The 26,618-nt window shown below is 36.2% G+C and overlaps 1 protein-coding gene across 2 annotated transcripts in view; it reads left to right on the top strand.

Moving 5' to 3' along the window:
• svp (COUP transcription factor 2) overlaps positions 1-24,156 on the top strand; it is a 65,017-nt gene extending 40,861 nt beyond the window's left edge. For both annotated transcript variants that reach the window (XM_090164066.1, XM_090164065.1), the window contains exon 4: positions 20,731-24,156. In XM_090164066.1, coding sequence (XP_090020192.1) covers positions 20,731-21,005 — 275 coding nt within the window. In that variant the 3' untranslated portion in view covers positions 21,006-24,156. The remainder of the gene's footprint in view (positions 1-20,730) is intronic.
• Positions 24,157-26,618: the final 2,462 nt, after the last annotated feature.

Raw genomic sequence — 26,618 nt, 5'->3', positions numbered from 1 at the left:
GTCCGCCACGTGGTAGCTTTCTTGTTGACGCAACACTGCTCCCAGTACAGGTGAAGGTTAAAGCGACACGAAGGTTAGGGAGAGTGTAACATACACAGAGAGAGAAAAGGTTCTCCTTCCTAATTGCGTCGGCACATTCGTTTTCTAGATGAATTCACTAATAGCCCTTTCCAAGTTTGTCACGTTAAAATTGACGCCGCGCCGCCAAGTCTTTGCGTTTTTAATACCCGAAGAGAAAAAGGGCTCTGCGCTGACAGTTCAGACTTTTGCGGTTTGCCAGTTTGCGGTATACGCTTCGATATTATTTTTGGAAAGATTCTTTAAATAGTAGCGTCCTCTAGAATTATTATTAGAACGCGAAGGGTGCGTCAAGTTTACTTTTATGTTGCTTTACGAGTTGCGTTGAGTTCTGATTAACTCTAAACGCAGGTGCGGTCGTCGCGAGATCAGCCCTACTTTTGGATCAAAAGAAATAATTTTTTGGTATTGGAAAAATTCCTTTTGCAGTAGCCTCCTCTAGAATTTTTATTCGATTGCGAAGGGTGCGTCAAGTTTACTTTTACGCTGAGTTGAGTTCTGATTAACTCTAAACGCAAGTTTATTTTTTCGTGAGATCAGCCTCACTTTTAGATCAAAAAGAAATTATTTTACTAGTTACATACTACTCCAGAATTCACTGATAATTGGCGTTGAATTATAATTTAAATTTTTATACAAACGTAATTATATGTTTATAACTGAGTTATCATCGTAAGATCAGCTCAGCCTTTACACTAAGCTATAGTTACCCCTGTATATTAATAGCGTCATAGCTACTCCTTTAGATTAATAGCGTCATAGTTACTCCTTTAGATTAATAGCGTCATAGTTACTCCTTTAGATTAATAGCGTCAAAGTTACTCCTTTAGATTAATAGCGTCATAGTTACTCCTTTAGATTAATAGCGTCATAGTTACTCCTTTAGATTAATAGCGTCATAGTTACTCCTTTAGATTAATAGCGTCATAGTTACTTCTTTAGATTAATAGCGTCATAGTTACTCCTTTAGATTAATAGCGTCATAGTTACTCCTTTAGATTAATAGCGTCATAGTTACTCCTTTAGATTAATAGCGTCATAGTTACTCATGTATATATATAGTGTCATAGTTACTCCCGTATTTTAGTGTCAAAGTTATTCCTTAGAGCACCAACTTATATTAAAATGCCATAGTTGTATATTACGAATGTCATATAGTTACTATATCGCTGTATTTTAAAAATACCATAATTACTCTTTCAACCATTCTTCAACCATATACAAAAGTATCAGAAGTAAAATGCTGAAAAATCAAAAATTTCGAATAATCTCCTAGAAAAATTAATAACTCTTTTATATTAATGTACTTAAATTTAATTTGGTGAATAGCCAATAACGCCACAGCCGCGTGAAATTAAATATACGCTAAAAAGTTCAAAGCAGCGACAATCGATAAAACCTCAGATAAATCCTGGATATTTGAATATCTCTAAAATATATCAAATTGGCATCAGGCGCCAAGCACGTGCAACGATTTAATAAATAGTCTGAAAAGATGCGTTGGATTGAATTAAGTCGATAAAAGACTAGGAAATGTTATCGATTGAATTAAGCGTTTAGTCTCAACACGGGAAGTTAGTCGGGGCCAAAGGTCAAGTACAGCGTTTAAGATTCCCTCCTCGAAGCCCAACCCACCATTAGAAAAAACGCACGCTGATAAGACAAGCTCCATTGATAAGCAAAACCACAACGCTATTCGAAGTGGAAAGCCTTAAGCAAATACGCAAATATTATTATTATTATTCAGTTATTCCGTGTGCTAACTCCGCGTAGAACACATTTGAACCACCGTGGCTTAAAGGGAATGTTTTTATCGCGAAAATAGTTCTGTTATTTTTGCAGTCATTCAATTATTTTTGTAGTTGGAGATTGTTTGATTTATGTCTTACATTATTTTGATAGTTTACAACCAAATTAGTAAGTACGAATTAAACGTTGGAAGTTAATTTTGTACCAACGATTCAACATTGCGTGCATATTTGTAATTATAACTATTTTATATATGTTTACATACTGAGAGTACTTTCGAGAGAAAAAATGCTTAATAGAAATATAAATTTTACGTCTAACCATATAAATTATGACTAAAATGTTTCGTCTTTCTTCGGGAACTTCGCGTTACCCATGAGATTTTTTGAAATTAAGATTTCAATTAGCCATTACCAATTTCTAGTATTAAATAATTTTAACTTGTTTAAAATAAAGCCCAAATGGCGTTCGTTCAGAAATAACGCTCTTGGTCAGGATATTAGCATTACCAATAATATATTTTTCTACTTAATTAATTAATATCCGTAGTAAAAATATTATGGGGCACAATTAGAACATACATTTTAAAACCACACACGTTCGTCGCCTTCTTTACGTAACCACTAATACGAAATTCTCGTAAATCACATTTTTCTTTAAAGTAGGTTGGATTAAACCCGTGGGAAAAATAAATTAACGCACACCATGAATTGTTTGAAGCTATAGTCTAAAACAACGCATTTCGTCGCGATCTTAACGTTACAAATAATCAGAAATTTCACTTTTGTTTAATCTAAGGTCTTTAGAATTAAAACCATTTGAAATATATTTAGTTCACAATTTTCATAAAATAAATTTCATCTAAACCAAAAAAATAACAAACCGAGGGAAAAATATCCCTACATATTTAAAAAAATACTTTTTTTAAAGAAACTAGAAAAAGCATCGTATAGATCCGGAACTCCGTGAAGCGGTTACTTAACGGTCCTTCAGCCGTTTTCTCGGCCCATAACGCTTCCGTCAAAATGTATCTAAGCGTAGCCATGCATTTTACACCTATGCTCTCAATAGAAAACAGATCTCGCGTTTTCTCGTCCATGGCGAGAACATCCTAGACTATTACTCGCTCCTACGCCCATGCATGAGGCCGTTTAAGCCCCCCTCTCCTCCCAAAAAAAGCGCTCCTATTTGGCTAAGCTTCTCTTTATACGTTAAAAAAACGTATTCAACCTTTAAAGTCAAATCTGCATCCTAAAGGGGGGGCTAAAAAAATCGACTTTTTTTATTATTTACTCAGGTGCAAATTGTATGATTAGTTCACGGCGATGCGCGCGCCTGAATTTTATAAGCCGCGAATGTTTTCAAAGCCCTCAGCTGTTTGTCTGCATTTCTTTTTATTTATATACTATAAATATATAGGAAGAAATCCCGGTTCATGTTTGACTTCGCTTTTATATTTGTAATTCTTTTTCGGTGGGGCCCGAAACATAACAAAAGAGGCACGGAATAAACCGAACCCCTTTATGCTATTTGGGGAAAGCGAAAAATCCGCCGTTTTACGAACAGTTTAGGAGCATTTGTTTGTTTAAACGCGATTTAAACGCAAATAGTAGTTTTTTTGCTCGCTTTTGGATTGATATATTTCTATATATCTTTGGGCTATTTTAATTCACGTCAGATTTAAATGGAAATTTAATTATTTTTATAAAATACATACGTCACGGTACGGGAGTATAATCTAAATCGGTCAATTATATTTTCAGTATTTCAAATGTTAATTTTTAAATGAACGTATTTGGCAATTCCGGTTAGGAAATTAATTATTAATACTAAATAGTTATGGTTTTACGGTATGGTAGTATAGACTAAACCATATCAGTTTCTTCACGAATGGTGTTTCGTATATGAAATATATTTTCAAAAAACAAGATGCCAAATTTAAGAAATTTTAAAATAACGCTTATGAAAAATACGGGTATTAAATAATGTTATTAATACTATATGTTCCGGATAATTTGGTATAGTTTAAGATATGTTAGTACAGCTTAAACCATTATGAGTTTTTCGCGAGTTCGGATTTGTAATTTTAGAAAATATATTTAAAGTACCTGCACAAATGTTAAATGGATGGTTTTCAAATATGAAGTAAGCATTTAATTTGATATTTAACTTTATGATCTACTGACATAGCTTAATTAATAGACCATCTCCAAAGATTTTCCCTGACCATCTCCAAAGATTTTACCTGACTTTTTTTGCGCCAAGATTTTAGTAAAAGTTTCTTATTTTCAACCAAAATTAAATTCCCTGATATTTTCCTGATTTTTAGACAATTTTTTAAAATTCTCTGACTTTACCCTTATTTTTATACCCATATTCAAATTCCCAGACTTTTCCAGCAATTACAGGTTTTCCTGATACCGTGGCCACCCTGTGAACTAAATAATGGTTCATAGTCATACATTTTAGAAATTAAATCAAACTTTGTTAGATTACATCCATATGTGTCTAAGACTGTTTTGCGAGGCGGAAAAAAGGACGTGAAAATTTCCCGTCCTAGAAAATGATGTGTAATAATTCACCGGTTATTTCTCAATAAGGATGTAAACGGGAACCAGAGTGTAGATTTGGCCGCCACCGAAATCTTTTCAAGAAGACTCAATAGAGGTATGCGCAATAGGTGTTGAAACAGCTGTTTCCAGCCTTTCATTCATACATACATACATAAATACATAAAGATATAACCCAAAGTCCACTAAAGCCAGAGATTCGCGGTAGAATCCCAAGTTCTTAGATGTAATATTTGTTGTTATCAATCTTAGTATAATCTAAAGTGAAGGCCTTGCATCGCGAGCGTCGCGTTATCCATTAAATGACTTTCATTTATGGTAAAAAAGTAGATTTTTGTTTATTTCCTACATTTGAATTCCTCTTTAAACAATCTTCACTATAGTGATGTTCACAACATTATTATGTCATATTTATACACGGTATATTAGTAGAATCTAATACACGGATCACCATCGCAATCTCCACGTTACCCATAAAGCAAAAGCCTCACATCACGAGCTGAAATTTTCCTATTTAAACAGATTCAAACGAAGTATTTTTATATTCCCCGCGTTAAGATGCCTCTTAATACAATGATCACTATTGTGATGTTTACAATATTATCATATCATATTTATACTTGTTATATTAGTATAGTCTAAAATATAGATCAGTATCGCAATCGTAACGTTACCCATAACCCAACATTTCCGTTATTTTCGTGTAAAAACCCTTCAAAGTGTATATAAAAATGGAAAATCGGAAATGTTACGTTATAAAACAAGCTAAATCCTTTTAAATCTTCCTCTCGAGTATACTTTTAGAAGAAAAAATAAAAATCCTGTAAGAAAAGAGAAAAAGAAATTAACAGGCATTATAGACATACGCAGCTTATTCCCCCTCGAACCCCTCGAACCCCATCCCTCAGCGCTGCTTCATTCCATCTCTAAAGCAGAGGCGGGGGGAAAATGAGAATCGTAGAGACGGGGGGTCACATGGCGGGTCGCGTTTGAGGTCGCATACGTGTCATACACCTGGGAATCGATATCTTCAAAGGGGAAGGCTTTCCCTCCCCTCCCCCTTCACCCTCTGCCATTTTTTCTCGATCTATTGGACTCTGTTTCGATTTCAACATTCTCTCAAAAAAACCCCACTGGAACGACTATGGATTTGATCCTTTAATATTTTTTTTGTCGATTTGGCGAGGGTGGGGACTTACCCCGCCCCCTTACGTCTCTTCGGGACTATGGTTAAGGCTTACTTTTAGCCCCTCATATTTGGAAGAGTAACTCCGGGAAATTCCTACTATTTTTTGTCCTCCAAATCTCCCCGCCAAGAGGACAGTCGGAAGCTCGCTTTCCCCTCTTTTGTGGCTCGAGATTTGGCGGGTTGTCTGACCCCCCTTTGTTCCGCGCCCCTCCGTGAAAAATGGATTTGGTCAAGCGAAAATACTGGAGAGTACGGCTGACTTTTGGTCCCATTTCATCTCTGGCCTCTTTTGAGCCTTTTCTCATCCGAAGGCTCGTGGCGAAATCCTCTTGATAACCCGCGTTCTGTTTTTTGGGGAGAAAATTAAAATTTAAGGGTCGTCTTCTTTTCCCCGAAATTAGATTGTAAATATGGAATAGCGGCTTGTCAACATTCGGGGCTTCACTAAATTCTCTTCCGAGACAACAACTGTACGGACTCGTCATGTATCCAAAATTAGTTTCAAATCTTTACGAGGATTTTAAAAGAAAATAATAGTATAAACCGCTCACCTGAATTAACGGCATAAAAAGTCGCTAGCTAATTTGGTTATTATCTTAGCTGATTATCGTTATTATTATTAATATTATTATTATTATTATTATCCTATCTGATTATCGTTATTATTATTATCCTAGCTAATTATCGTTATTATTATTATTATTATTATCCTAGCTGATTTTCGTTATTATTATTATAATTATTATTATTTAAACTATGCCCGTGCAGGTCCTAGAAGGTGCCTATGTACTGTTGACGTGCACGTTAAATAAAACATTTCATTTCATTATTATTGAACCGTCCCAATATAGTAATTCTTAATAAGAACAAAAAATATGTTCTTGGTAAATAGCTTCTATCATCATTTAATAATCAGCTAGGCACCTAAGACACCACCTTAAATCTAAGTCATCAAGCTCCTCAAGCAACTTTTAAAACCATTAATTCAGGTGGCCGGGTTACAATGCGTAGGAGGGTGGTGGAAAGCCCTTCATGCCAACAGCTCCCTACACTAACTATTACCGTTAACATCAACAAGTTTTTATGGAAAGGGGAAATCAAAGAGCTCGGGGTAAAACCCCTCTAACCAGTGGGGAGATAACAGATAACTTACAAACTTAACGCGGAAGGAGTTGTTCCGAGTTTTCACCCAGTGCCACAAGCTGAGATCGAACCCGGCTCATCTATTGTTCCTTTAAAGGGAGTATACCGTTTCATATTTATGGTGGATCCTGACACTAGGTTTAACAGAAGCTAGAGATGATTATCGCTAATTACGTTAAATAGAAGTCGAATTTTGGATGAAGTTTCTACTCCCTTTTATGTAACGTTTTAGTTAAGCCTAAACGGTCAGACTTAACTAAATCCGTCGATCGCGAGAGCAGCTGTAGGCGCGATAGGTGAAAACCCTTCGGACGAATATCGGGGCGGGAAAGGAAGCGAGAAGAATCGATACAAAGGCTTAATCCTTTTAACACCCTCCGGAGCTCATCGACACCCTCCGGCCGGGAAAGCGATCTCCCCGAACTGTTCAACCTCCTTAACGGTCGGGCGTGCATGCTCTATCTCTGTCGGTAAATACAGGTGGTAGCGCCTCCGTCGGGTCGCGGTGTGTGTATCTTCACTCCCCCATGCTCACGCACGTCCAGCCACGCTCTCTCCAATAACCAACGATACAAACAGCGGAGAGACAGAGCGACTGTAAATAAAATCTAGGCAGAGGGGGCGAGGGTGGGCAGGAGCCGGTCTGGAGGGTGCAATCTGCTCGCTTGATTTAGTCCCTAAGATGGTTTACGGCTGCCGGAGACAGCGGGCGAGAGGGATTCCCTGTCATTGCTGGCTCCGGACGCCATCCTTACACTCCCCGCCGTACTCCATATTTCGTACTAGGTCAATTGACGTATAAGACGTCATAACGACGATGGACGTACAGGGTGATTGCGATACATCCGCTCAAAATGTAAAGTTCGGTTTAGTTGAAAACTTTATTAATAACGCCACGTTTAGATTTCGGGTCTGTCTATTTCCTTTAAATAAATAATACAAAAAATTTTCTTACATAAATTCTTGAGATGGTGCAGTCGAATTTATAGACGAATTCAGTAGCTCTCTTTAGTGGGAGAGCTGGGGAAGCATTGTAGAATTGAGAAGGCCACGATAATTTATAGAAAGGCCTATTAAGAGAATGGAAAATATTTTAAGTCTTCAATGTCAATGGTTTAACAGAAATATGGGCCTGCAAAAATTTCATCCCAAACCAACAAAATAACCAAAATGGTTATAACAAAACGTTTTCCTTTGGAAATTAGTTAAGTGTTAGGGCGTTTGCATTTTCACAATAAGCATTTCGGTCTCAATTTGATTCAAAGGACTTGAAGATAGAGATTTACCAGATTGATCAGAACATGTTTTGTCTTTAGTATTTTCGCTATATAATCCCGAACAAATTTACACAAATGACAGACCTCGAGAACGAGGTTATGTACGAATCTTTGACCCTGTACTAAAACTATCAGTGTCAGCATATAGACCAAGATTTCCCCTATGGTATGTGAATATTTTATACCGTTATTAGTCCGCAGTTATCGATTTTGATATAGTTTCAATCTCATTACTTTCGTTCGGACGAGCTTTGTCTTCGGAGCCAGGACAAATCGAGCGAGACTATAGCAGCGCTTTGAGCTGCCGAGGAGATCAGAGGGTGAAGGGGGACTCGCGAAGGATCTGACACGAATGCGCTGTGCGGAAAAGCAAAACCTCGGGAACGATTATCCGTGGTTATCCGGCCACCCACAACCCCCCTGCCACCCCCCTCGGGGGGAATCGAAAGGGAGGGGGCCAACGCGGGGGACCGGAAATCTGCGCGGGAGTCACCATCAATCACGAGCACTCTCTTGATCTTCCGAATTGCCTTTTGCCAGGACTAGTCGCGGGTTCAACCCCTCAAACCTCCCCCGAGCCCCAAACCACAAAAAGACCACAGATCATGGCCAGAAATATCTGTGGCACCTCTAAGCCACTATCTATATAAACGCTAAAAGGTACAAAAAAGCGGATTTACGTTTAGTACAGTCTATACTGTTTGTCTGCTATCGTCGCCGTTCTATTAACGATACTTAAATAAATACTAAAACCTTAGATTTCGATAATTTCAATATCTCTACGTAATTGCTTTTCTAATAAATTCAGTTACGATTAAGCATTTATGCCTTTTTTTTTAAGATCATATTTTGCTGATATCGCTAAGTAAAATATATATTCATCTTAAATTTAATATAATTACAACATTTAATTTCAATTATTTAAACTACCATAGCTACAGAATCGTTTTGTTTTTAGATAAATTCATTCGATAATACTATATGATTTAAATCAATCGGTATAATTAGCTATTAAATATTAAATAAAATAAAATAATTAAGTCGGACAGATTAACGTCAGTCAAACGTAAAACTTACAGCTCTTTTCAAATTTGTACTATCCCTTTTCCAACCCCATCGACAGCCGAAAATCTTTAACAAAAGAAATAATTTAAATAATAAATATATAATTTAATCTTTAAAGGAAGTTAACATCGCAAAATCGAGGGTCTATACTTAGGAACTCGACCAAGCATACCAAGTTAAATTCCTTTTAACTGTAGGAAAATGGGTTAATATTTTCGTAATGGTAAAAACGCAATAGAATTCAAAATGGTACTTTAAATAAATTATTATTAAAAGTTTCGCAATTTCACAATTACACGTTAAAAAAACACGTTATAAAACAAACCCGCTTCGTGTTAAAAGTTCGACAATGTCGAAAAACAAGTCACCCCCGACATTTGGACAGCAACGGGCCAATTAAATATCAATTGGAGTTCGGGAGGCGCGCGCCGACTACTCGAATAATAAGCGCTAATAAAAGGTCAGGGAGAGACTCGCCTTTTTTTTTCCTCCTCGGGAATTAGCTTATTAAAAAAAATTCAAAAAATAAGAAAGCGTTTGTGTGACCTCGAGAGATGATTTTTAAACTTGTTGAGTAATAAGCAAGCGACTCCTACACACAATTTGTAAGACCGCCTTCGTAAAACTCCCCAGCTTGCCCGTAAGCTTTAAACATAATTCTAAAACCTCCCCCCTCCCTCCTGCTTTAATTTCCCCTTCGTTCTTTTCTTGGAGTTGTTCGGAGCGAAAATATTCTATCCTCAAAAATTGAAATTTGGAAATATTTACAATTACGTAAAATAATTAAGTTGTCTTCGCGAAGATACGTTAGAATGTGTATTTTCGAATTTAAAATAGTAATTTTAAATGGGTGTGATCAATTATTACTATAGATAAATTAGAGGTCAGATTTAGGAAAATGTAAGAATTAAAAATTTTTGCTTTTTCTTTTATAAATTTTATGGAGTTTAAAAATTTTTGGATTTTTCTTTTATAAATTTTATGGAGTATAATTTCTATGAAAGTATTTTAAGTTTTTATAACTGTTTCATCATATCAAATGTATCTTCAAAATATAAGAAATATTTAAGAAAAAGGGTATCATAGCACCTGCGTATAATTCTTAAAATAAACTATACTAACTAAAATTATATAAACCCCTAATTTTGAATTTAAAGCGCAACAAAACGAACGTGAAAAGAACAAAAATTATAATAATAGTAAATATTATTGCTTATATTTCTAAAATACTGCAACCGTTCATCTGTTACAACGCGACGTTTGGAAGTTAAGACCTTTAGGCACTAACGACCCAAGTAATTTATTTGAGCTCCTCGCGAGTCCCGCGAAACCTTGCGCAACACAGTCGGCTCGATGCCTGACCTTCGAGGGACGAGTCCAAAACTTAATCCTTCTTTAAAAGAGGGGGGCGTTAACTTATTACGACCACGGCGCGGCGGCGGTAAAGGCTACTACGCTTACAGGGGTATGTCTTCCCTAATAAAAGGGGTATCGGTTTTGGGAAAAAGTAAAGAAAAAATGGCGGGGAGGGCTCCCAATGTTAATAAGATTGCTCCCTCCACCCCTGAGTTTCTCTTTTGACACGTGAAATTTTTTTGGCGCGAACTTTCCCCGAGATATCTTTTGTGCTGTCAAACGCGTCAAATCACGTGTGTTTTCGGGTAGATGAGCCATCCCCCCCCCCTTTCCCTTTTAGTTATTACACTCGGTCCCCCTCAGGTCCTGTCTATCCTTCGTCCCTCCAAAATTTCATCTAGATCACCAGGGCGAAGACTCATCTAAAATTTATTGCGTTTACCAGGTTTTCTTAAATTTGATTTAGACGCGAAACTGTTGGCTGAAAATTAGGATGTTTGTTTAGTGTATCTCTCATCAAAGAATTCACCGCTAAGTTCAAGTTTATAGTATGAAAATGGTAGTTGATATATCTCACGCAATGACAATTCGTACAAATCGCAATTGATGTTAAATTATTAGAATTGTTCTTGTTCTTTAAATTGCATTTGGGATATTTAGAACATTTCGGTTCATTTTCAGAGATCAGAAAACTGCTATTCCAAGTTTCCAACAATTGAAATTGGAATTAAAGATCCATTAGTTAATTTAAAAAACCTTATTTTGAAAAATAAGAGCGCAAATTTATTCAAAATATAACAATGTACTTTTGGCATTTGTTATGAAATTCGATATATAATATTTCCTAGTCCCTTTTATTCGCGTATATAAAATTTAAACGTTTATTCCTTACCACGAATTTTTCCTCATAGGTCGATATTGCACCTTTTTCTCCGCGAAATATTTGTCTCGCTTGTCCCCTTGGGAGGGAGGGATATAGCGCGTTAGGTATCTGCCACATTCTACAATGCTTAACGGTACTTCGTAGAACGTTGCCAGACTAGAGGGGGAAGGCAGTTGTGTTTTGGGGTGGGAGTCACTTTATATAGTCAACGACTTCGACCCGACCTCTCGCGGCCAAAAATGCAGATTCAGGCTTTTAAAATACAGAGAAATAGCAGGGTCATCATTTTCCCATCAACGAGAATCGGCGGGGTGAAGCCGAACACACGACGCTAGAGAGTTCAAAAGAGCAAAATCCATATAGATTGGACTAAATCGCGTTTTCAGACAAGATAGTTTTATATACAATCTAATGCTTTTACATAGCTTTAAAAACCTTATACCCTTAAGGCTTTCCTCCCGGTTTGGTGGTGGAGGAGGGTTAAAACCTTTATTTACGTACTCCCCGCAAGTTCAAAGAGTATCCCGACAAGGTTGCTTTTTCTTAATCTGTACGAGTTGACTAGGTTTCTCGAAGTCGCCGCGTGGAAGAAGGCAAAAAATCCGCCTTTCCTGATTTGTAGGAGAGAACAGCCCTCGGACGTTTCCATAGCAACCATTCTCACCGATTCTCTTACATAAAAGGCAATGTAGAGAGAAAACGCGCTAGTCTCTGGTATAATGCGTTAGTCCTCGCGTCGTCACACGCAGAAAGCTTCGTTTCGCCGACGATAGGGGGTGCTGCGGGCTCGGAATCGCAAAAATGGGCGGGGTCAACCACGCTTATGTCAAAGGAGTCGGACGGGGGGATGTAAAATGAAGGGGGGTTGCAGCAGCGCCCCCCCCTCGGTTAGAGAGCTAGATTAAAGGGAATGAGGGGGGTCGCGAGTGTATATAAAAGTAGAAATGAAAGGGGGAAAGGTTGCAGACTGGGGCTTGACCTCTAGCACTGGCGCGAGAGGTCGCTCTCTTCGTATCCCCCCCCTCTCGACGGTATTAAAGAGAGTAGGGGACGAAAGTGGTAAGCAAAGGCGACCCCTGGTAATTAATTTATGCAAAAGGAAGCTGCCAGGGAGCCTCGACTGCTTTCGCGGGGGTGGGGTTAAAAGGTCAAAGGCGGAGTTGCAATTTAAGGCCTTTTCACTCGTGTACACACTCGGCTTCGGAACCAACGAGGCTTATTTTATGCCCTCCCCCCTGACGCCTCGCCGCTGGGCTTTGTACTCTTCACATCCAGCGCGACGTCGGCCCCTCTTTCGCGAGTCGCTTTTATAAGTCGTCAGAGGGCGCTGGCTATTCTCTTTAGGGTGAGGCGCGCTGACTCGGGCGCCTTTTATCAAATTAAATCTTAGCTCCTTTGTTAGCCGCGATTAGGAGAACCACGCCATTGTTCATTTTTCGATTATTAGAAGGTTTCAACCCCAAAAACGTGAGAGCACTACGACCCCTGCCGCTACAAAGTTGAGTGGCCCGCTACTTTCGGTACACAACGAAAAATGACGCAAAAATTAAGAAAGATTCGAATGTTCGTTTTGTATGGGAGAGCGGATTGCATGCCGATTTGTCAGAATCACACCAGGCTTTCAAAACCCAGTTGATGTCGAGTTTTGGCAAATGAAATTAAAACCCACTTGTCAGTTATCACTAATAAAATGTGGAAATATTGCCATGAAAACTGATTTCAAGCGTTGGTGAGACAGTTACTTTCGAAAAACTGGTCATGAAAACTGATTTCAAGCGATGGTGAGACAGTAAATTTAGTGAAAGTCGTCATGAAAACTGCTTTCAAGCGGTGGTGTGACAATGAATTTATAGAAACTTTACATTGAAAAAGAATTCAAGCCATCGCTTGACCGTGGATAGAAATATATAGCGCTAGCCTAACTGATCTCACTATATTCTAACAAAAATAAGTCAAAGATATTTCTCGTGCTGACAATGTTTAGGAACTAAAATAACAGACGGCAATTTTTCATATATTGAATCTGTCCAAAAATTAGCTTATCGATAATTAAACCAAAAGTTTAAGATTTTTAAAAAGAGCAATTGAATTATTTTGTTTGAAAATACTAAAGGAAAACATTTCCAAGTGTGATTACATTATTTTAAATATATAATATATAAATATTACATTAAATAATGTGGCGCAATTTATAAATATATAATTCCTAGGAATATCGAACCAGTAAAGCTTATCGTCCTAATTGCTCGGGGTCATACGACAAAAATTCATTACCAAGTCATCTTCAAGGAAGCCCTTTTTTATTCCCGACAAAATCTAAGAAAAAAATCTGGCGTATAAAAAATCTGTAAAAAAGGCAGAAGAAGATATAGCTCGAAGGCATTGAGTGAAGTGATAAAAACGGGTAATCTTCCCCCAGAAAGAGAGAGAGGATTTTTATTATCTCTTTCGGAAAATAGATGTTTTTGACCTATGGCCACCATCGTAACGAGAGATAAGGAGACTGCGCCAGATAACAGTCCTCCTTTACTGCGGGCCCTACACGCCAACTTGTAATCGCAAATTTATTTCTACTATTATATGAAAGAATACAGAGCGCGGGACAGGGTGGACCGAGTATGGCTCAATCTCACGCACGCGAGCGAACCAAACAACGACGGCCTTGAAAGAGTTTGGTCTTTAGACACTTCCGGTTGAATACGATGGTTCACAGCGGATTGACTACAATTTATACAATCGATTTAACTTATTGAGTTTCGTCAGATGAATTAAATAAATACTATTATTAATAAGAGAAAAATCTTTTGAACATATACTACACTTTGAACTTAGCGAAAACGCCGAGAAATTAATACAGTTTTGTTCGAGGGGTCGGACATTTACCAAAATCCCGTACACTTTGTCTAAAATCGCAAAATCTTTTAACTCTCTCTATGGTAAATTAACATAGAAATCCCAAAATCACTTCAAAAAGTAATGATAAAATCGCCAAAATCTCTACGAAATCCCAAAATCCCGTACAAAAGAATGGCAAGTGTCCGACCCCTCGGTTTCGCCACACGTCAGGGAAAAGTCCCGGATATTAAAAAAGGGCCTAAACATTCAGGGAAAGGTCAGGGAATTTTAAGAATTTGTCAAAAGTCAGGGAAAGTCAAGGAATTTAAATTTATCTTGACACTTTTTGCAGGTAATTTTACTCTAGTTATCTAATAAATTTCATGACTATTAATTAGGTCCTTTTAAGTTTTGTTAATTTTTCACGTTGCTATGAAATGTAGGTTAATTTCAATTTATAAACTTCTGAAAAAACGTAAAACATAAAGCTAAAAATTGTCTAATTTTGGATTTAAAAAGTCAGGGAAAATCTCTATAAATGGTCAGGGAATAGTCGGGGAATTTGAATCTGAAAATTTTGTGGCAACCCTGTAATCGTTAAATACCATTTTAACTCTAGTCGCGAAATGGTTAACTTAAACAGGCCAATATAAATTACAAAATTACTTGTTACTCTTTATCAAATACGAGATACTTCATCTACGATATGTGCTACTTCAAATTGCTTAAAAAAGTACTATAAATATTTCGAAATGAAATCTCAAAATCACCATACAAGACTACAGTTATTAAAACTAGTAAGAAGATCAAGTTGGAACCTACTTAGAATTCGTTTAGAAAGGAGCTCAAAAAAGCGGGAAAAAACTATATTCAAAAACTGCGAAAGAAAAAAAATTAACGGTTTCCCTCAGACGATAACCTTTAACACGGGGTCTGTTTTATGTATTTGGAAAGAGCGGCAGAGGGGGGAGGGGGGCAGTCAGCGCGTAAATACCGAGGGTTATTGTAAAAAGAACAAATTCAAGCGCCAGAGAAGAATCGCAGCTCGAGAGGCAAAGAAAGGAAGAGGGGTTTTCTTCAGTCGATAAGAAAGTTCAGGAGGCTGCTCCGTTTCGAGGGGGACGGAATTCGCGCGCCCGTTATTAATAGAGTTGTTTGCGCCATCAGCATCTCTACGGGTCGAAGGTCACGCTTGATTGTGGCGAAGACAAAAACTAAGACCTCCTTCAAAGATTCTCCTTAATACTGTAATCATAAAACAAGGTGGTCTTGCCAAAGTATGCTTTTGAGATTAATTATCGGAGTTCTTTGTAAATCTCGGGAGAATGATAATTTTTAAAAAATGTGGCTTATTACTATATTGCCTTCTTTTAAAAATCAAACAATAGGCTTTATTTTATGGAAATGCGAAAAGTAGAGCAGAAAGTTTAAAAACCGTGGTTGATAACCTAATTGTATTATTTATTGGGTTAATATAAAGCGAATTCTGCTCATTTTTTGATCACCGAAAGATATTATAATCTTATGGAAAGTGGAATCTAAAACCCCCTTTAACCAGTGTAGAGATAACACTCAAACCAAACGCTGAAGGAGTTACTGTTAAGGTACTTAATAAAAGTGTCCATCCGCCTACCAATCTCCAACCTAGTACTTTTCATGACCATTATTGAAAGAAGCAAAAAGGATGATTAAATCGTCGATTCTCTTTTTTGTTTGAGTAAAGATGCAAGCTTCGTGATCCGTGAATGTTCGCCAAATTGAATCAGAATTATAGAGAGATTTGGCCCTATCGCTATTGTTTATATCGCGTTAATCCAAGGCCTAATAACACTCCAAAGCACTAATAACAAAAACTCTGTTTTGGAAGGAAAATGCCTCGATGAATAACAGTTATTAAAATTAGGTTTTAAGAACTAGTAAATGGCAACGGTATAGGCTGCTCTTTCGTTTGAAATGCCGACAGAAGAGCTTAGTATCGTACCTTTTAGGACAGTCTTAGCGCGGGAGATTTAATTTTTAGGTGCAGGAAGAGATTTTTACCTCAACTGCATAGAGAGAATTGAGGGGGTAAAATAATGGTAGTAATTAAAAATTATTCCAAGCGTAAAGCAGAATTATCTGGTTTTTAATTCTTAAAATCCCCACAATATTAGTAAATATTAAACGGAATTAATTCTTTGTATTTTATCAGACAAATCTAATTTAAATACTTCGTAAATTCTTTGATCAGCTTCCGGCAAGTTCCAAGTAATTTAACGAGAAATTTTAAAAAATATAAAAAAATTTGTAGACTCTTAAATATGTTGTCAAAGTAATGAGCCACGATGAAGAATCCACGTAGTTTGTAATTCTTAAATACCCCACAATATTATTAAATATTAAACCAAATAAATTCTTCCTAAATTCTTTGATCAACTTCCTGAAAATGCCGACTAATTTAACGATAAATTAAACAAAATCTTTTAAACTTTGCAACTTTTAAGATTTTGGTCAAAGTAATAAGTCACGATAAAGAACCCCCGTGGACTTAAACTACCAAAAAATCATTGGTGAAATTATTAGGGATGAAAAGGGAGCAAAATCACCTGCGGGAAGTAAAGGGGTGCACATTCTTTTGACGGTATTAGTTTCCACAAAAAGAGGGAGAGTGTTGGGCGTTTTGAAAAGGGGGACCCCGACCAGCCCTCTTAATTGAACGGGCTCTTTTGTTCTGGAGTTAAAAGTCGAATAACGAGACCGATCGAACAAGGGCATAATGGTAGTTGCCACAATTCCCCCTTTGCGAGCTTCCCCTAAATACAAATTTATAAAGACGGCTTATTTTAGACGCTATTTTCCGCTGCCATACCTCCCAACCGAGGTGACTGCGACGCGGTAACGGACCTTACACCCCCGCCCCCCGCTCCGTCTCCCGTTACAAGTTGGGCAAGCGATAATTTACTACTACTTAGAAACTGCTTTACAGATTGTGTTCAAATTTAATAAGAACAAACGAGATATCAGACATAACATACAGTACATTTTTTAAATTAATTGACATTGTGGCTTAGGCGCTAGGAGGATTCCATTGAAGCACATAATTGGTCCTGAACATTTCAAAAACTGCTTTACAGATTTGGTTCGAATTTGGTTACAACGAGTGTTATATTGGGCAGACGATACAATACATTTTTCAAATTAATGTATATTATGATTTAGCTTCTAGACGACGTTTAGTATCTCGTGATGTCATGATTCAGTTCAAGCATATAATTGGTGCTGATCATTTCAAAAACTGCTTTACAGATTTTGTTCAAATTTAATACGAATAAACAGTATAACAAATGAAGACTTAGTAAAATGGTTTAATCAATTGGTGTTATGGTTTAGCCTCTAGAGGATGTAAATATCTCGCAAAGCCAGGATTCCATTCAAGCACATAATTGAACCTGTACAATTCAAAAACTTATTTTGCGATTAATTGGTATTGTTGCATAGGCACTAGAGGGCGTTTAGTATGCCATTTTTGTAACTTTAAAATATCTTAAAAATCTTGTAATCTGTGCAAAAATCTCAAATTATTTTAGTATGAAAATCCCATCCATTCATTTGACCATAGTGGAAAAATAATTTTTCTTCGTGCGCGTAAAAGCGCGTAAAAGCGCGTATTCGGACGTTACGAAGATATGACTACGTTATTAAATCCGACGAAAGCTTTGGGACGCAGTAAAACCTACCGAGATGGAGGCAGGAAGGATGCGCTATAGGAGCGCAGTGGGCGCCTAAAGGTGTTTCAGCTCGGAGATACGGGAATACTATCCTATATAAAGGCATTTTTTTATAAACGGTGCCGAGACTTTCGCTTCTACTGTATATAAACTGCTTGTTGTGTTTCCCGAAAAATGAGGGAGGTTCCGCCAAGAAGAAAAAAGAGCGGGAGTGCCGTTAGGGGGCGTCAGGGAGGGTGTATTATGTGAGAAACGATGAAAGGATGCGAAAACGCCATCTGTTGGCTATCATCTCAAGACAATCTCCACACTTTAGTATATATAGGCGCTTTTCCATTCCATCCCCTCCCTAGTACCAAAACTCCCGTAATAAGGGCGATGGGGGTTTAATATAGAGCAGAACCTCCGAAGCAGCGAAGAAAAAACCTCGGATGCCCAGCCTATACTACGTGTATGGATACGGACGATGACTGAATGCCCCTCCTTTGTTTAAGACTCTGTTGCTTATAAGGCTTATAAAAGACAAAGTCTAGAAACGACTCTTCTTTTTTCTTCTCTGTCTTTCTTATTGCCAAGAATTTAATATGAAAAACCGCCGAGTTCAAGCGAAAATGAATGAATGACTTTCATGAAAGGATAAGTCGAGACCTTTCAGAAAACCTCTTCGGAAAAATCAATTACTATATTCCAAGGCTAGTCGTGTAAGTTAGGTCCTCTTTTACAGTCACTCTGGTCGATGGTAGCTTTAACTAATCGTTTCATTTGGCTTAATGCGTAGTCATTTGGAAATTAATATTTAGAGTTGTTAATTTTCCTGAAAAATAAAATTCGGAAAAATAAAAAATTGATACATAAATTCATTTTTAGGGTTTTTCATGTTTTTAACTTTTTATCGATATAAAATATCTAATAACGGTAAACAAACTACAAAACATTAATAGTGTTACGTTGTTAATCAACTTAAACTAGTCTAGAGGTTTAGTTTTACTTTTAGATTCGAAGAAATGAGGCGAAAATGTCGCTTTATTTAAATTTGCAACAATATTAGACTAATCATGGAATAAAAACTTATTTTTTCGGAAAAATCCGGAAAAAGGTCTCGGTCATTTTCTGAAAAATTTTCCGACTACAACTCAATTAATTTTATAAATTGCTAATTTTATCTGATATTCTGAGTAATAATATGTAACACGGGACTCACAATATAATTTCAACAAACTAGCAAAATCGACGCCAAATTGGACGAAAAATAATAAAATAGGTTCAGTTTTTAACCCAAAACTCAAATGTTTAATTTAATGAACAAAATTGGTTCAGTTTTCCTATTTTGAGACCTTAAAACTCAGATGATTATTGACTGATTATTTTTTATTAAAAGTTCTGTTTTCAAATTATGAGGCCTGAAAACTCAAATGTTTATTGACTGATTATTTTTTTAAAAAGAGGTTATATTACAAAAAATTTAGACCCTAAAACTCTAAAGTATATTGACTGTTTAATTGCTAAAAAGGTTCCATTTTAAAATTTTGGGACGGTTAATGTCAAAATTCTTTTAACCGATTCGGCGATTATTTCTTTAAAGTCCCATTTTAAAATTTTGACACCCTAAGAGTACCACTACTTAAATTGAAAGTTATTTTTCCCAATAAAAATTACTGTAAATTTTTTCACAAAAATTGAAGTTTGTCGGTAATACATAGTAAGAACCGTGAGAAAATATCTGAAGCCATAAAAAAAACTACCTAGTAAGCATATTTATCTCATTAGCAGTTTTCTGGAATCATTAATTTTAGTGATGAACGGATAACTCCGTAAAATATGAAACGTAGCTGACCAGAGGCGATCTCGGAACCCGGCTTCTAATATCGCGGATACGAGGGTGGGAAATTGAGCCAACACCTCAGTACGGTGCCGCGAAGAAAAAACCTCAAATAAGTTTGCCTCGCCCACTTTCCAAATATTTCACATTTCCCCCGCAAACACTACGAGTTGCGATTTTTATATTTTATAAAAATTTAATGACCGAAATAATAGACGATAAAAATATAAACCCGCTCTCGAGTTTTGATAACAGATGGCGGTAACTTCCAAGCCGGGAGGAGGGCATTGTAACTTAATACCAGCAAAGAGACGGGAATGCTTCGAAATTAGATAAAAATGATAGTAACCGACCGCTGTCTGGTCTAAATGTCTCCTTTTCGACGGAGTATCGCGTTGCTAAAATTATCAAGGTCTTTTTTTAGGATGTTTTGCAATAGCCCGTGACGTCATCGTACGTGGAGATTGTCCGCTGTATCGCGTGAGAGATACGGGACCCCTCAAAAATAATAGCGTGAAAATTAAAAGTAACCACGTCACTAAGGTTTACGATTTCTGGTTCTTGATTGTGTTGACATCTGATTACGCCACTTACATGTCGAGAGCAAAGATGAATATTCACGCATTTTGTCGACTCCGATTTCGTCAGAAAAAAATTCAGTGGATGCTTTTCGGACGTTTTAAAATGTGCATTTATAAACAGCCACTTATCACCAATCCTTATCATATTATTAGCCACTTACAACACCAAGTTAAAATATCAATTGTTTCACGTAATATCTGAACATCTAATTATGGATTAGTTAAATAGCTTCAATAGTTAATAACTCCCGTAAGAGTACAAAATACTGATAGCACGGGTATTTTTAAACATTAGATCAATAAGACAATTTTATTTGTTCTAATTAGGGTTTTCTAATTGATTTAACAATTTTTACATCAATTGTAACACTTTCACTAACGTAACTTTCTCTTTCTTTGTTCTTTTTCATGCGCCATCTTGGTCTGGAAATGGTGTTGTGTCTGGATCGCGCGCGTTCATTTCGGTGTTCCGATAAAGACGCCTGCGGTTTATCGGACGTGAACCACATCGAGTCTCTCCAGGAGAAATCTCAATGCGCCCTGGAAGAGTACTGCAGGACTCAGTACCCCAACCAGCCGACGCGTTTCGGTAAATTGCTCTTAAGGCTGCCCTCGCTGAGGACAGTCAGTTCGCAAGTCATCGAGCAACTCTTCTTCGTGCGTTTGGTCGGCAAGACGCCCATCGAGACTCTGATCCGGGACATGCTGCTCAGCGGCAGTTCGTTCAACTGGCCCTACATGCCGCTGCAGTGACCCGCGGCCGGCCCGGGGTTGTCCGTCGCTTCGTCAGTGACCCAATCTCCGGTGCCATCCTCGTCGTCGTCGTCCGGATCCTCTTTGACCGGTGCCTCGTACCCCGGACCACCCAACACGGCCGCGGTGGTCGCGGCGGCCGAATGCTGGGCCGAGAAACTCATGACGTCACCGTTGCAGCTCATGTGCCTCGGCACCAGTTAGTAGCGGACCGACATCTTCCAACCAACGGAAACACGCGACCCATCCCGAGATATATATCATATTTTTAAATATCCCGTCGAAAAACGCCCTGGTATGTGGTTACGAAAATATATACAAAACCCACCTAAACCTTAACAGCAAAACGGAATCGTAGCTACCATTCCTACACGTTTTAATTTGTATTTCGAATATCCCGCCAGTTCCTTACAGTAAAACCCCATCTATTAACAGTTTTTGTAAAGCAAACATTTTTATATTACGGAAAACCAAAATCGAACAAATTTGGAAGAAAAGAGAAGTGTGGTAAGATATGTAATAAATACACCAGTTCCCGCCCCCTTTTTTGGATAAATATAAAATATTTTACTGGGCCTACAAGGGTTTAAAAAAAGATTTACCCTCAAATCTCCACGACTACCTCCCAGAGTAAGTCTGCCACAATAGACTAAATTACGTTAAAAGATAATAATAGAAAGTAGATTTCAGTGAAGAACAAAATAAATAAATACCTGGATTTATTCCGAAAATATTTTGATTTTTAAAAGTGACGAAAAAACTAAAAATAAAAATATATAGCGTGTATGAAAGATGCGAAAAAAAGGTTGTAAATTAAATACCGTTTTGCGCGACTAAAAGTTAATAATAAACTGTGGTTTTTTTCTTTTGCGTTTATACAAAAAACCCAATAGCGATTGCGCAAAAACCCTGGGTGGTTTTTATATTTTATTTTCATTGTAAATACGCGTAACTTTCATTTTTACAAAAAAATAAAAAGTGAAAAAGAAAGGTATGATAAAAGTTAACACCCTAGTGTAATTAAATAGGTGTATAAAAACGTACCTTAAATCGTATTATTAAGACATATTATAGACCTTAATTATTATTATTAATATTATAGTATAAAAAACACTATACAGCGAAAAATGAAGTGAACTGAGAGCAGCAACATTTTCATTCGAATTGGGCCTTTTTATCAAACGGTTTCTCTGCTAGACGATCAAATATTCCGCCTAAAATAGTCTCTATTGCAAAAGTTTAACTGCCATAATTAGCTATTGATATAGTTTAGCCAATAAAAGTAAATAATCATTTAGTTTAACTAATAATAATCGAGTGACGTTTTAGTTTAATCAATTAGAAATTAGCGTCGTTTAAGTTAAGTCAATTTAAAAGAAGCTTCGTTTTATTTAAGCCAATAATAGAAAAGCGTCGTTTTAGCTAAGCCAATTAGAAAAAAGCTTCGTTTTAGTTAGACCAATTAGAAAAAGGCGTCGTTTTAGTTAAGCCAATTAGAAAGAAGTGTCATTTTAGTTTAGCCAATTAGAAAGAAGTGTCATTTTAGTTTAGCCAATTAGAAAAAAAAGCGCCGTTTTAGATTAGCCAATAAGGAAAAAACGTCGCTTTAGCTTAAGCAATCAGGAGAAAATGACCATTTAATTTAGACAATAATGAAAAGGCGTCGCTTTAGTACAGCCAAAACACAGTAAATCGAGCGCAACTGTATTAGGCGGAGTATTTCTTTGTCAAACACTCAATGAAAGTAGAAAATGCCAAATTAGAAACGTAGTTATTTAATTTAATTTAGTTAAATTACGATTTTAGTGCCACTCATTTTATATAATCAAAAAAATGTGCTACAAATAGGAGGGCCAATTTAGTAAATCATTTTTTTTTTCATGTACGACCACTAACAAGAAAACGACTCGCAACGAAATCACGTTTGGTTTTTAAACTAACACAAATCCGGTGAATTAAATAATAATGGGTAATAACTAATGCGAAATAATAAAGAAACCTATTAAATAGGTTCTTAAAAAAACTCAGCAATAAATTTATAACAACAAATTCTGAAAACGCTCACTGACATAATAAAATTGCCGATTCGTAATCCTTACTAAAATGAGCTCAGAAAAATGTATTTTAGTTTAGTTTGATCGCTTTAGTTTCTGTCGCTTCAAGCCGGTGAATTTAATATTTTTAACGGTAACAATTCGCTTACTGTATACGGACCTAAAACCCCGGTTATCTTTGTACAAAAAACTTTTTTTGTTTTTATTGTTATTTTTTATACAAAATTAACAGTTCAGTCCTGGTTATTTTTTTGTATATAAACTAGTTATTAAATTCAATCTTGATTTTATCTAATACAAAATATCGGGACTGTTCTGTTTATTCTTTTTTAAACTTATTAAAAATGTACAGTTTAAATATATTAAATTCAAAGATCTGTTTAATTAAAAAGGCCCACTAAGCATTTTCTCTTTGTTTTTATTAAACTTAATTTGAAAACGGAGGAATCGTTATAACCCTATACGATTAAAATTAAAACAAATTAGTAAAAAAATCTTTAAACATCGAATATTGAATTACGTTCCTATTATTTCATAAACCGATTTGCAATGGTGCAATTACAATAATTAAAAAATATGTGCGACTGTGTTTCTATTGAAATGAGAGGAGCTAGCGAGTGTACATGAAGGAAAATACCCGATATGAACCAAACCCGCTCTATTTACCGACGTAAACTCTAACGCTCCTCTCATTACGTTACCCACACGAATTTGCTCGAATATTTGCCCAAAAGTGCCATTTTGTTTTACAACAAAACAATGATACTCAAACGAAAACCGTACGTTACAGCGATTCCTCCTAGTCTGAAAAAATGTGTTAAAATCTGAATACTTAAGGTCGGAGATAAAGCCAAATAATAACCATAAACCGAAAACGTAATGTATAATAAACAAAAAACCGCCATTTTTAGAAGAGATAAACTACGCCAAATTTGAAGAGAGCTTAAAATCGGAAACAAATTTGAATAAGCAAAAAATTATCCACGTCAAATGGAGAGATACGGGAACGTGTTTCGAGACAAAACAAAACAATTGTCAAAACAAACAATAAAATGTGCTGTGTTGTATCTTTATTAAAAAGAAATAGAATCTATAAATGTGTTTGAAAAATATTTTTTTTGTTCCGACACCAGTCCTACCACACTTATAAAGTCTTCGGAAAGAACGTAACAAGATGGGGAAGCCACATTGTAATTTGAAATATAATTTTTTTGCCAATTAAATTATAGGGTACTTCAAACATTATAATTTTTGGGATCAAGTGTAGTAGATTCAACAAAACGTTCGCGTCTTTAAATTATGTTTATGTTTACTTTTTACGCTGGTTACCTCGATTTGTTTACAAAGTCCTTTTTCACCTATCACACAAACCCAAACCTTAATGTTCGCATTTCCCTGCTGCTTGGTTTTGCGCTTTTTGCAGCCTACTTCCAGGGGCTAGTAGGCCACACTTGGAAGCTCTCTGGCGCTCTTTTAACTCATCGTAGGAAAATGGGGAAAAAACAGGCATACTTCTCAACTCACCCCTTACAACTCTTTCAAATTTTTGCATAACCCTTTTGAAACACCCTGTATAATATTTATAATCACCGAAAAGATTAACAGCAAAATGTCTATTCCTCTCTTAATTTTACTTGAACTTTTAGATTATCCAAAAATCAGGCAACGTCAACACCTATAAACGGCCATCAACGTGTTATTTTTAAGTCGTATTCACCCATCCTGCCAAGCCATGTCAGACTATAGCTTTCAAGAAAAACGGCGCTTTTTTATTTCAAAGTAATAAAAGCAACGGGAACATTAAAATTTAAAAGAGCTTAAAAGAGCGAAACGCTTTTCGCTTAGATTTTCATTCCTCCGTTACCCGGGAGGGAAAAGTCGTAATGTACAAGGATCTAAGGCTGGTTTTCTCTTGTTTTTTGTTGGCGGGGTAACCTTTATTGATTTATCTGTCAGAGTCTGGCTTCCCCCCAAAACACACACAAAGGACTAAATCAGATACAGCCTAATGTTTTATCCCCGCGCTGTTTCTCGTTTGCCAATTTCTTTGTCAATACTTTGGGGAGACAACGCTGAGGTTATATTAAATTTATAAGCGACGGGAGTTAAGTTAAAAAATGCTTTGAAATAAAAATCATAAAACAAAAAAGGGTTTTTTAAAATGAGATTTGTTACGCGAGATGATAATGCTTGAAGTTATCTTTATACTAGTTGAAAGGAATTCCTTTTTCGGAAGAAAATAATTTTCCACTATCATCTTGCGTTGTCATCAACGAAATCTTTTTTTAACTTTAATGATTACAATTGGTTTTTGTTTCCGAAAGTAGAGAATTTTTAAGGGCGTGGAGAGGAAATATTTTTACACAAAATTGAACCTTATTAGTTCGACGAGACAATTAACGTTCTTATTAGAGTTGGATTTTTATAAAGAATTCGCAAACTAAGAAAATAATTGTAATTTAAAAAAAAAATTTAAAACTTAAAAAGTCAATTTCCACAGTGAGTTTTCACTGTAGCTAAAAACCAATTACAAATATTTAAATTATTCTTGTGGTAATTAAAGCATCTTTTAAATATTTAAAATTATATTTTAAATATTAAATAGTTAATTTTAGTCGAGCTGTCGCACATTTTTTTTAAATCCAGTATACTTTTGAGAATAAAATTTACGTAAATTATTTTTGTAGTTAGGAATCAATTTAAAAAATATTAATTTAATTTTAAACATTGTATAGTACACTTCAACTGAGTTGTCGGATATTCTTCAAACTCCCGTATACTGATGAAAACCAAAAATTAAATATTTAATAATTTTTAAATATTTTAAATTTTACTTGAAAAATTGAACAGTTAATTTTAACCGAATGATTGGACATTCTTCAAACTCCTGTACGCTCCAAAAAAATTACAAATCTTAATTTATCCCAAAAATCCTGAAGGTTGGCAAAAATCAGTCTCAAAAATTTAGTAATCACCCATAGAAAAACATAAAATTACAAATATTATGCTCCAAAATATCAAAAACTTAGTTTTCCAAAATTAAATTTAGAACGTTTAGTGGCCAAAATGTTTCCCCCAACTGGTTATTAAATTTTGCGTAACGCACCAATCATTTGCTCTTGAAGTTTTTATAACACGCCTTAGGAAAAATTGGCTCCAAGGTAAGTACTAGTTCATTAACCAATTCTCGGTAATTGTTTATGGAAAAGACCTCGCCTTCTTTGCTTTTGACAATTGCATTATCCAAATGACTCCAAATTTCCTCATTAACAAATAAGTACTATATTAGAGCATTAATAATCGCTAATTAAAAACGCGACTTCTAAGGTTATTGACTAAATAGTTCGTATACGACCCTGGGCCAAACAAGTTCGCAACAAATCATTTCAAGCGCGATACACCATTAATCGACGAAAAACACCAACAGATCAAAGTAGCGAGGGAGCTTTCGTCCTATTCAACTGGGCTCGTTGTAGGAATCTGGCCATACGAAGACTGTAATCTCATTGTTGGCTTGTTATTTTTTCCGCGCCATTAGCACGGTAGTCTAGGGAATAGT

The sequence above is a fragment of the Leiobunum rupestre genome, chromosome 11 (genome assembly GCF_980474605.1).
Source record: "Leiobunum rupestre chromosome 11, qqLeiRupe1.1.hap1, whole genome shotgun sequence".
Taxonomy (NCBI): Eukaryota; Metazoa; Arthropoda; class Arachnida; order Opiliones; family Sclerosomatidae; genus Leiobunum; species Leiobunum rupestre.
The sequence above is the reverse complement of the archived record's forward strand: the minus strand, read 5'-3'. Positions and strand labels throughout refer to the sequence as shown.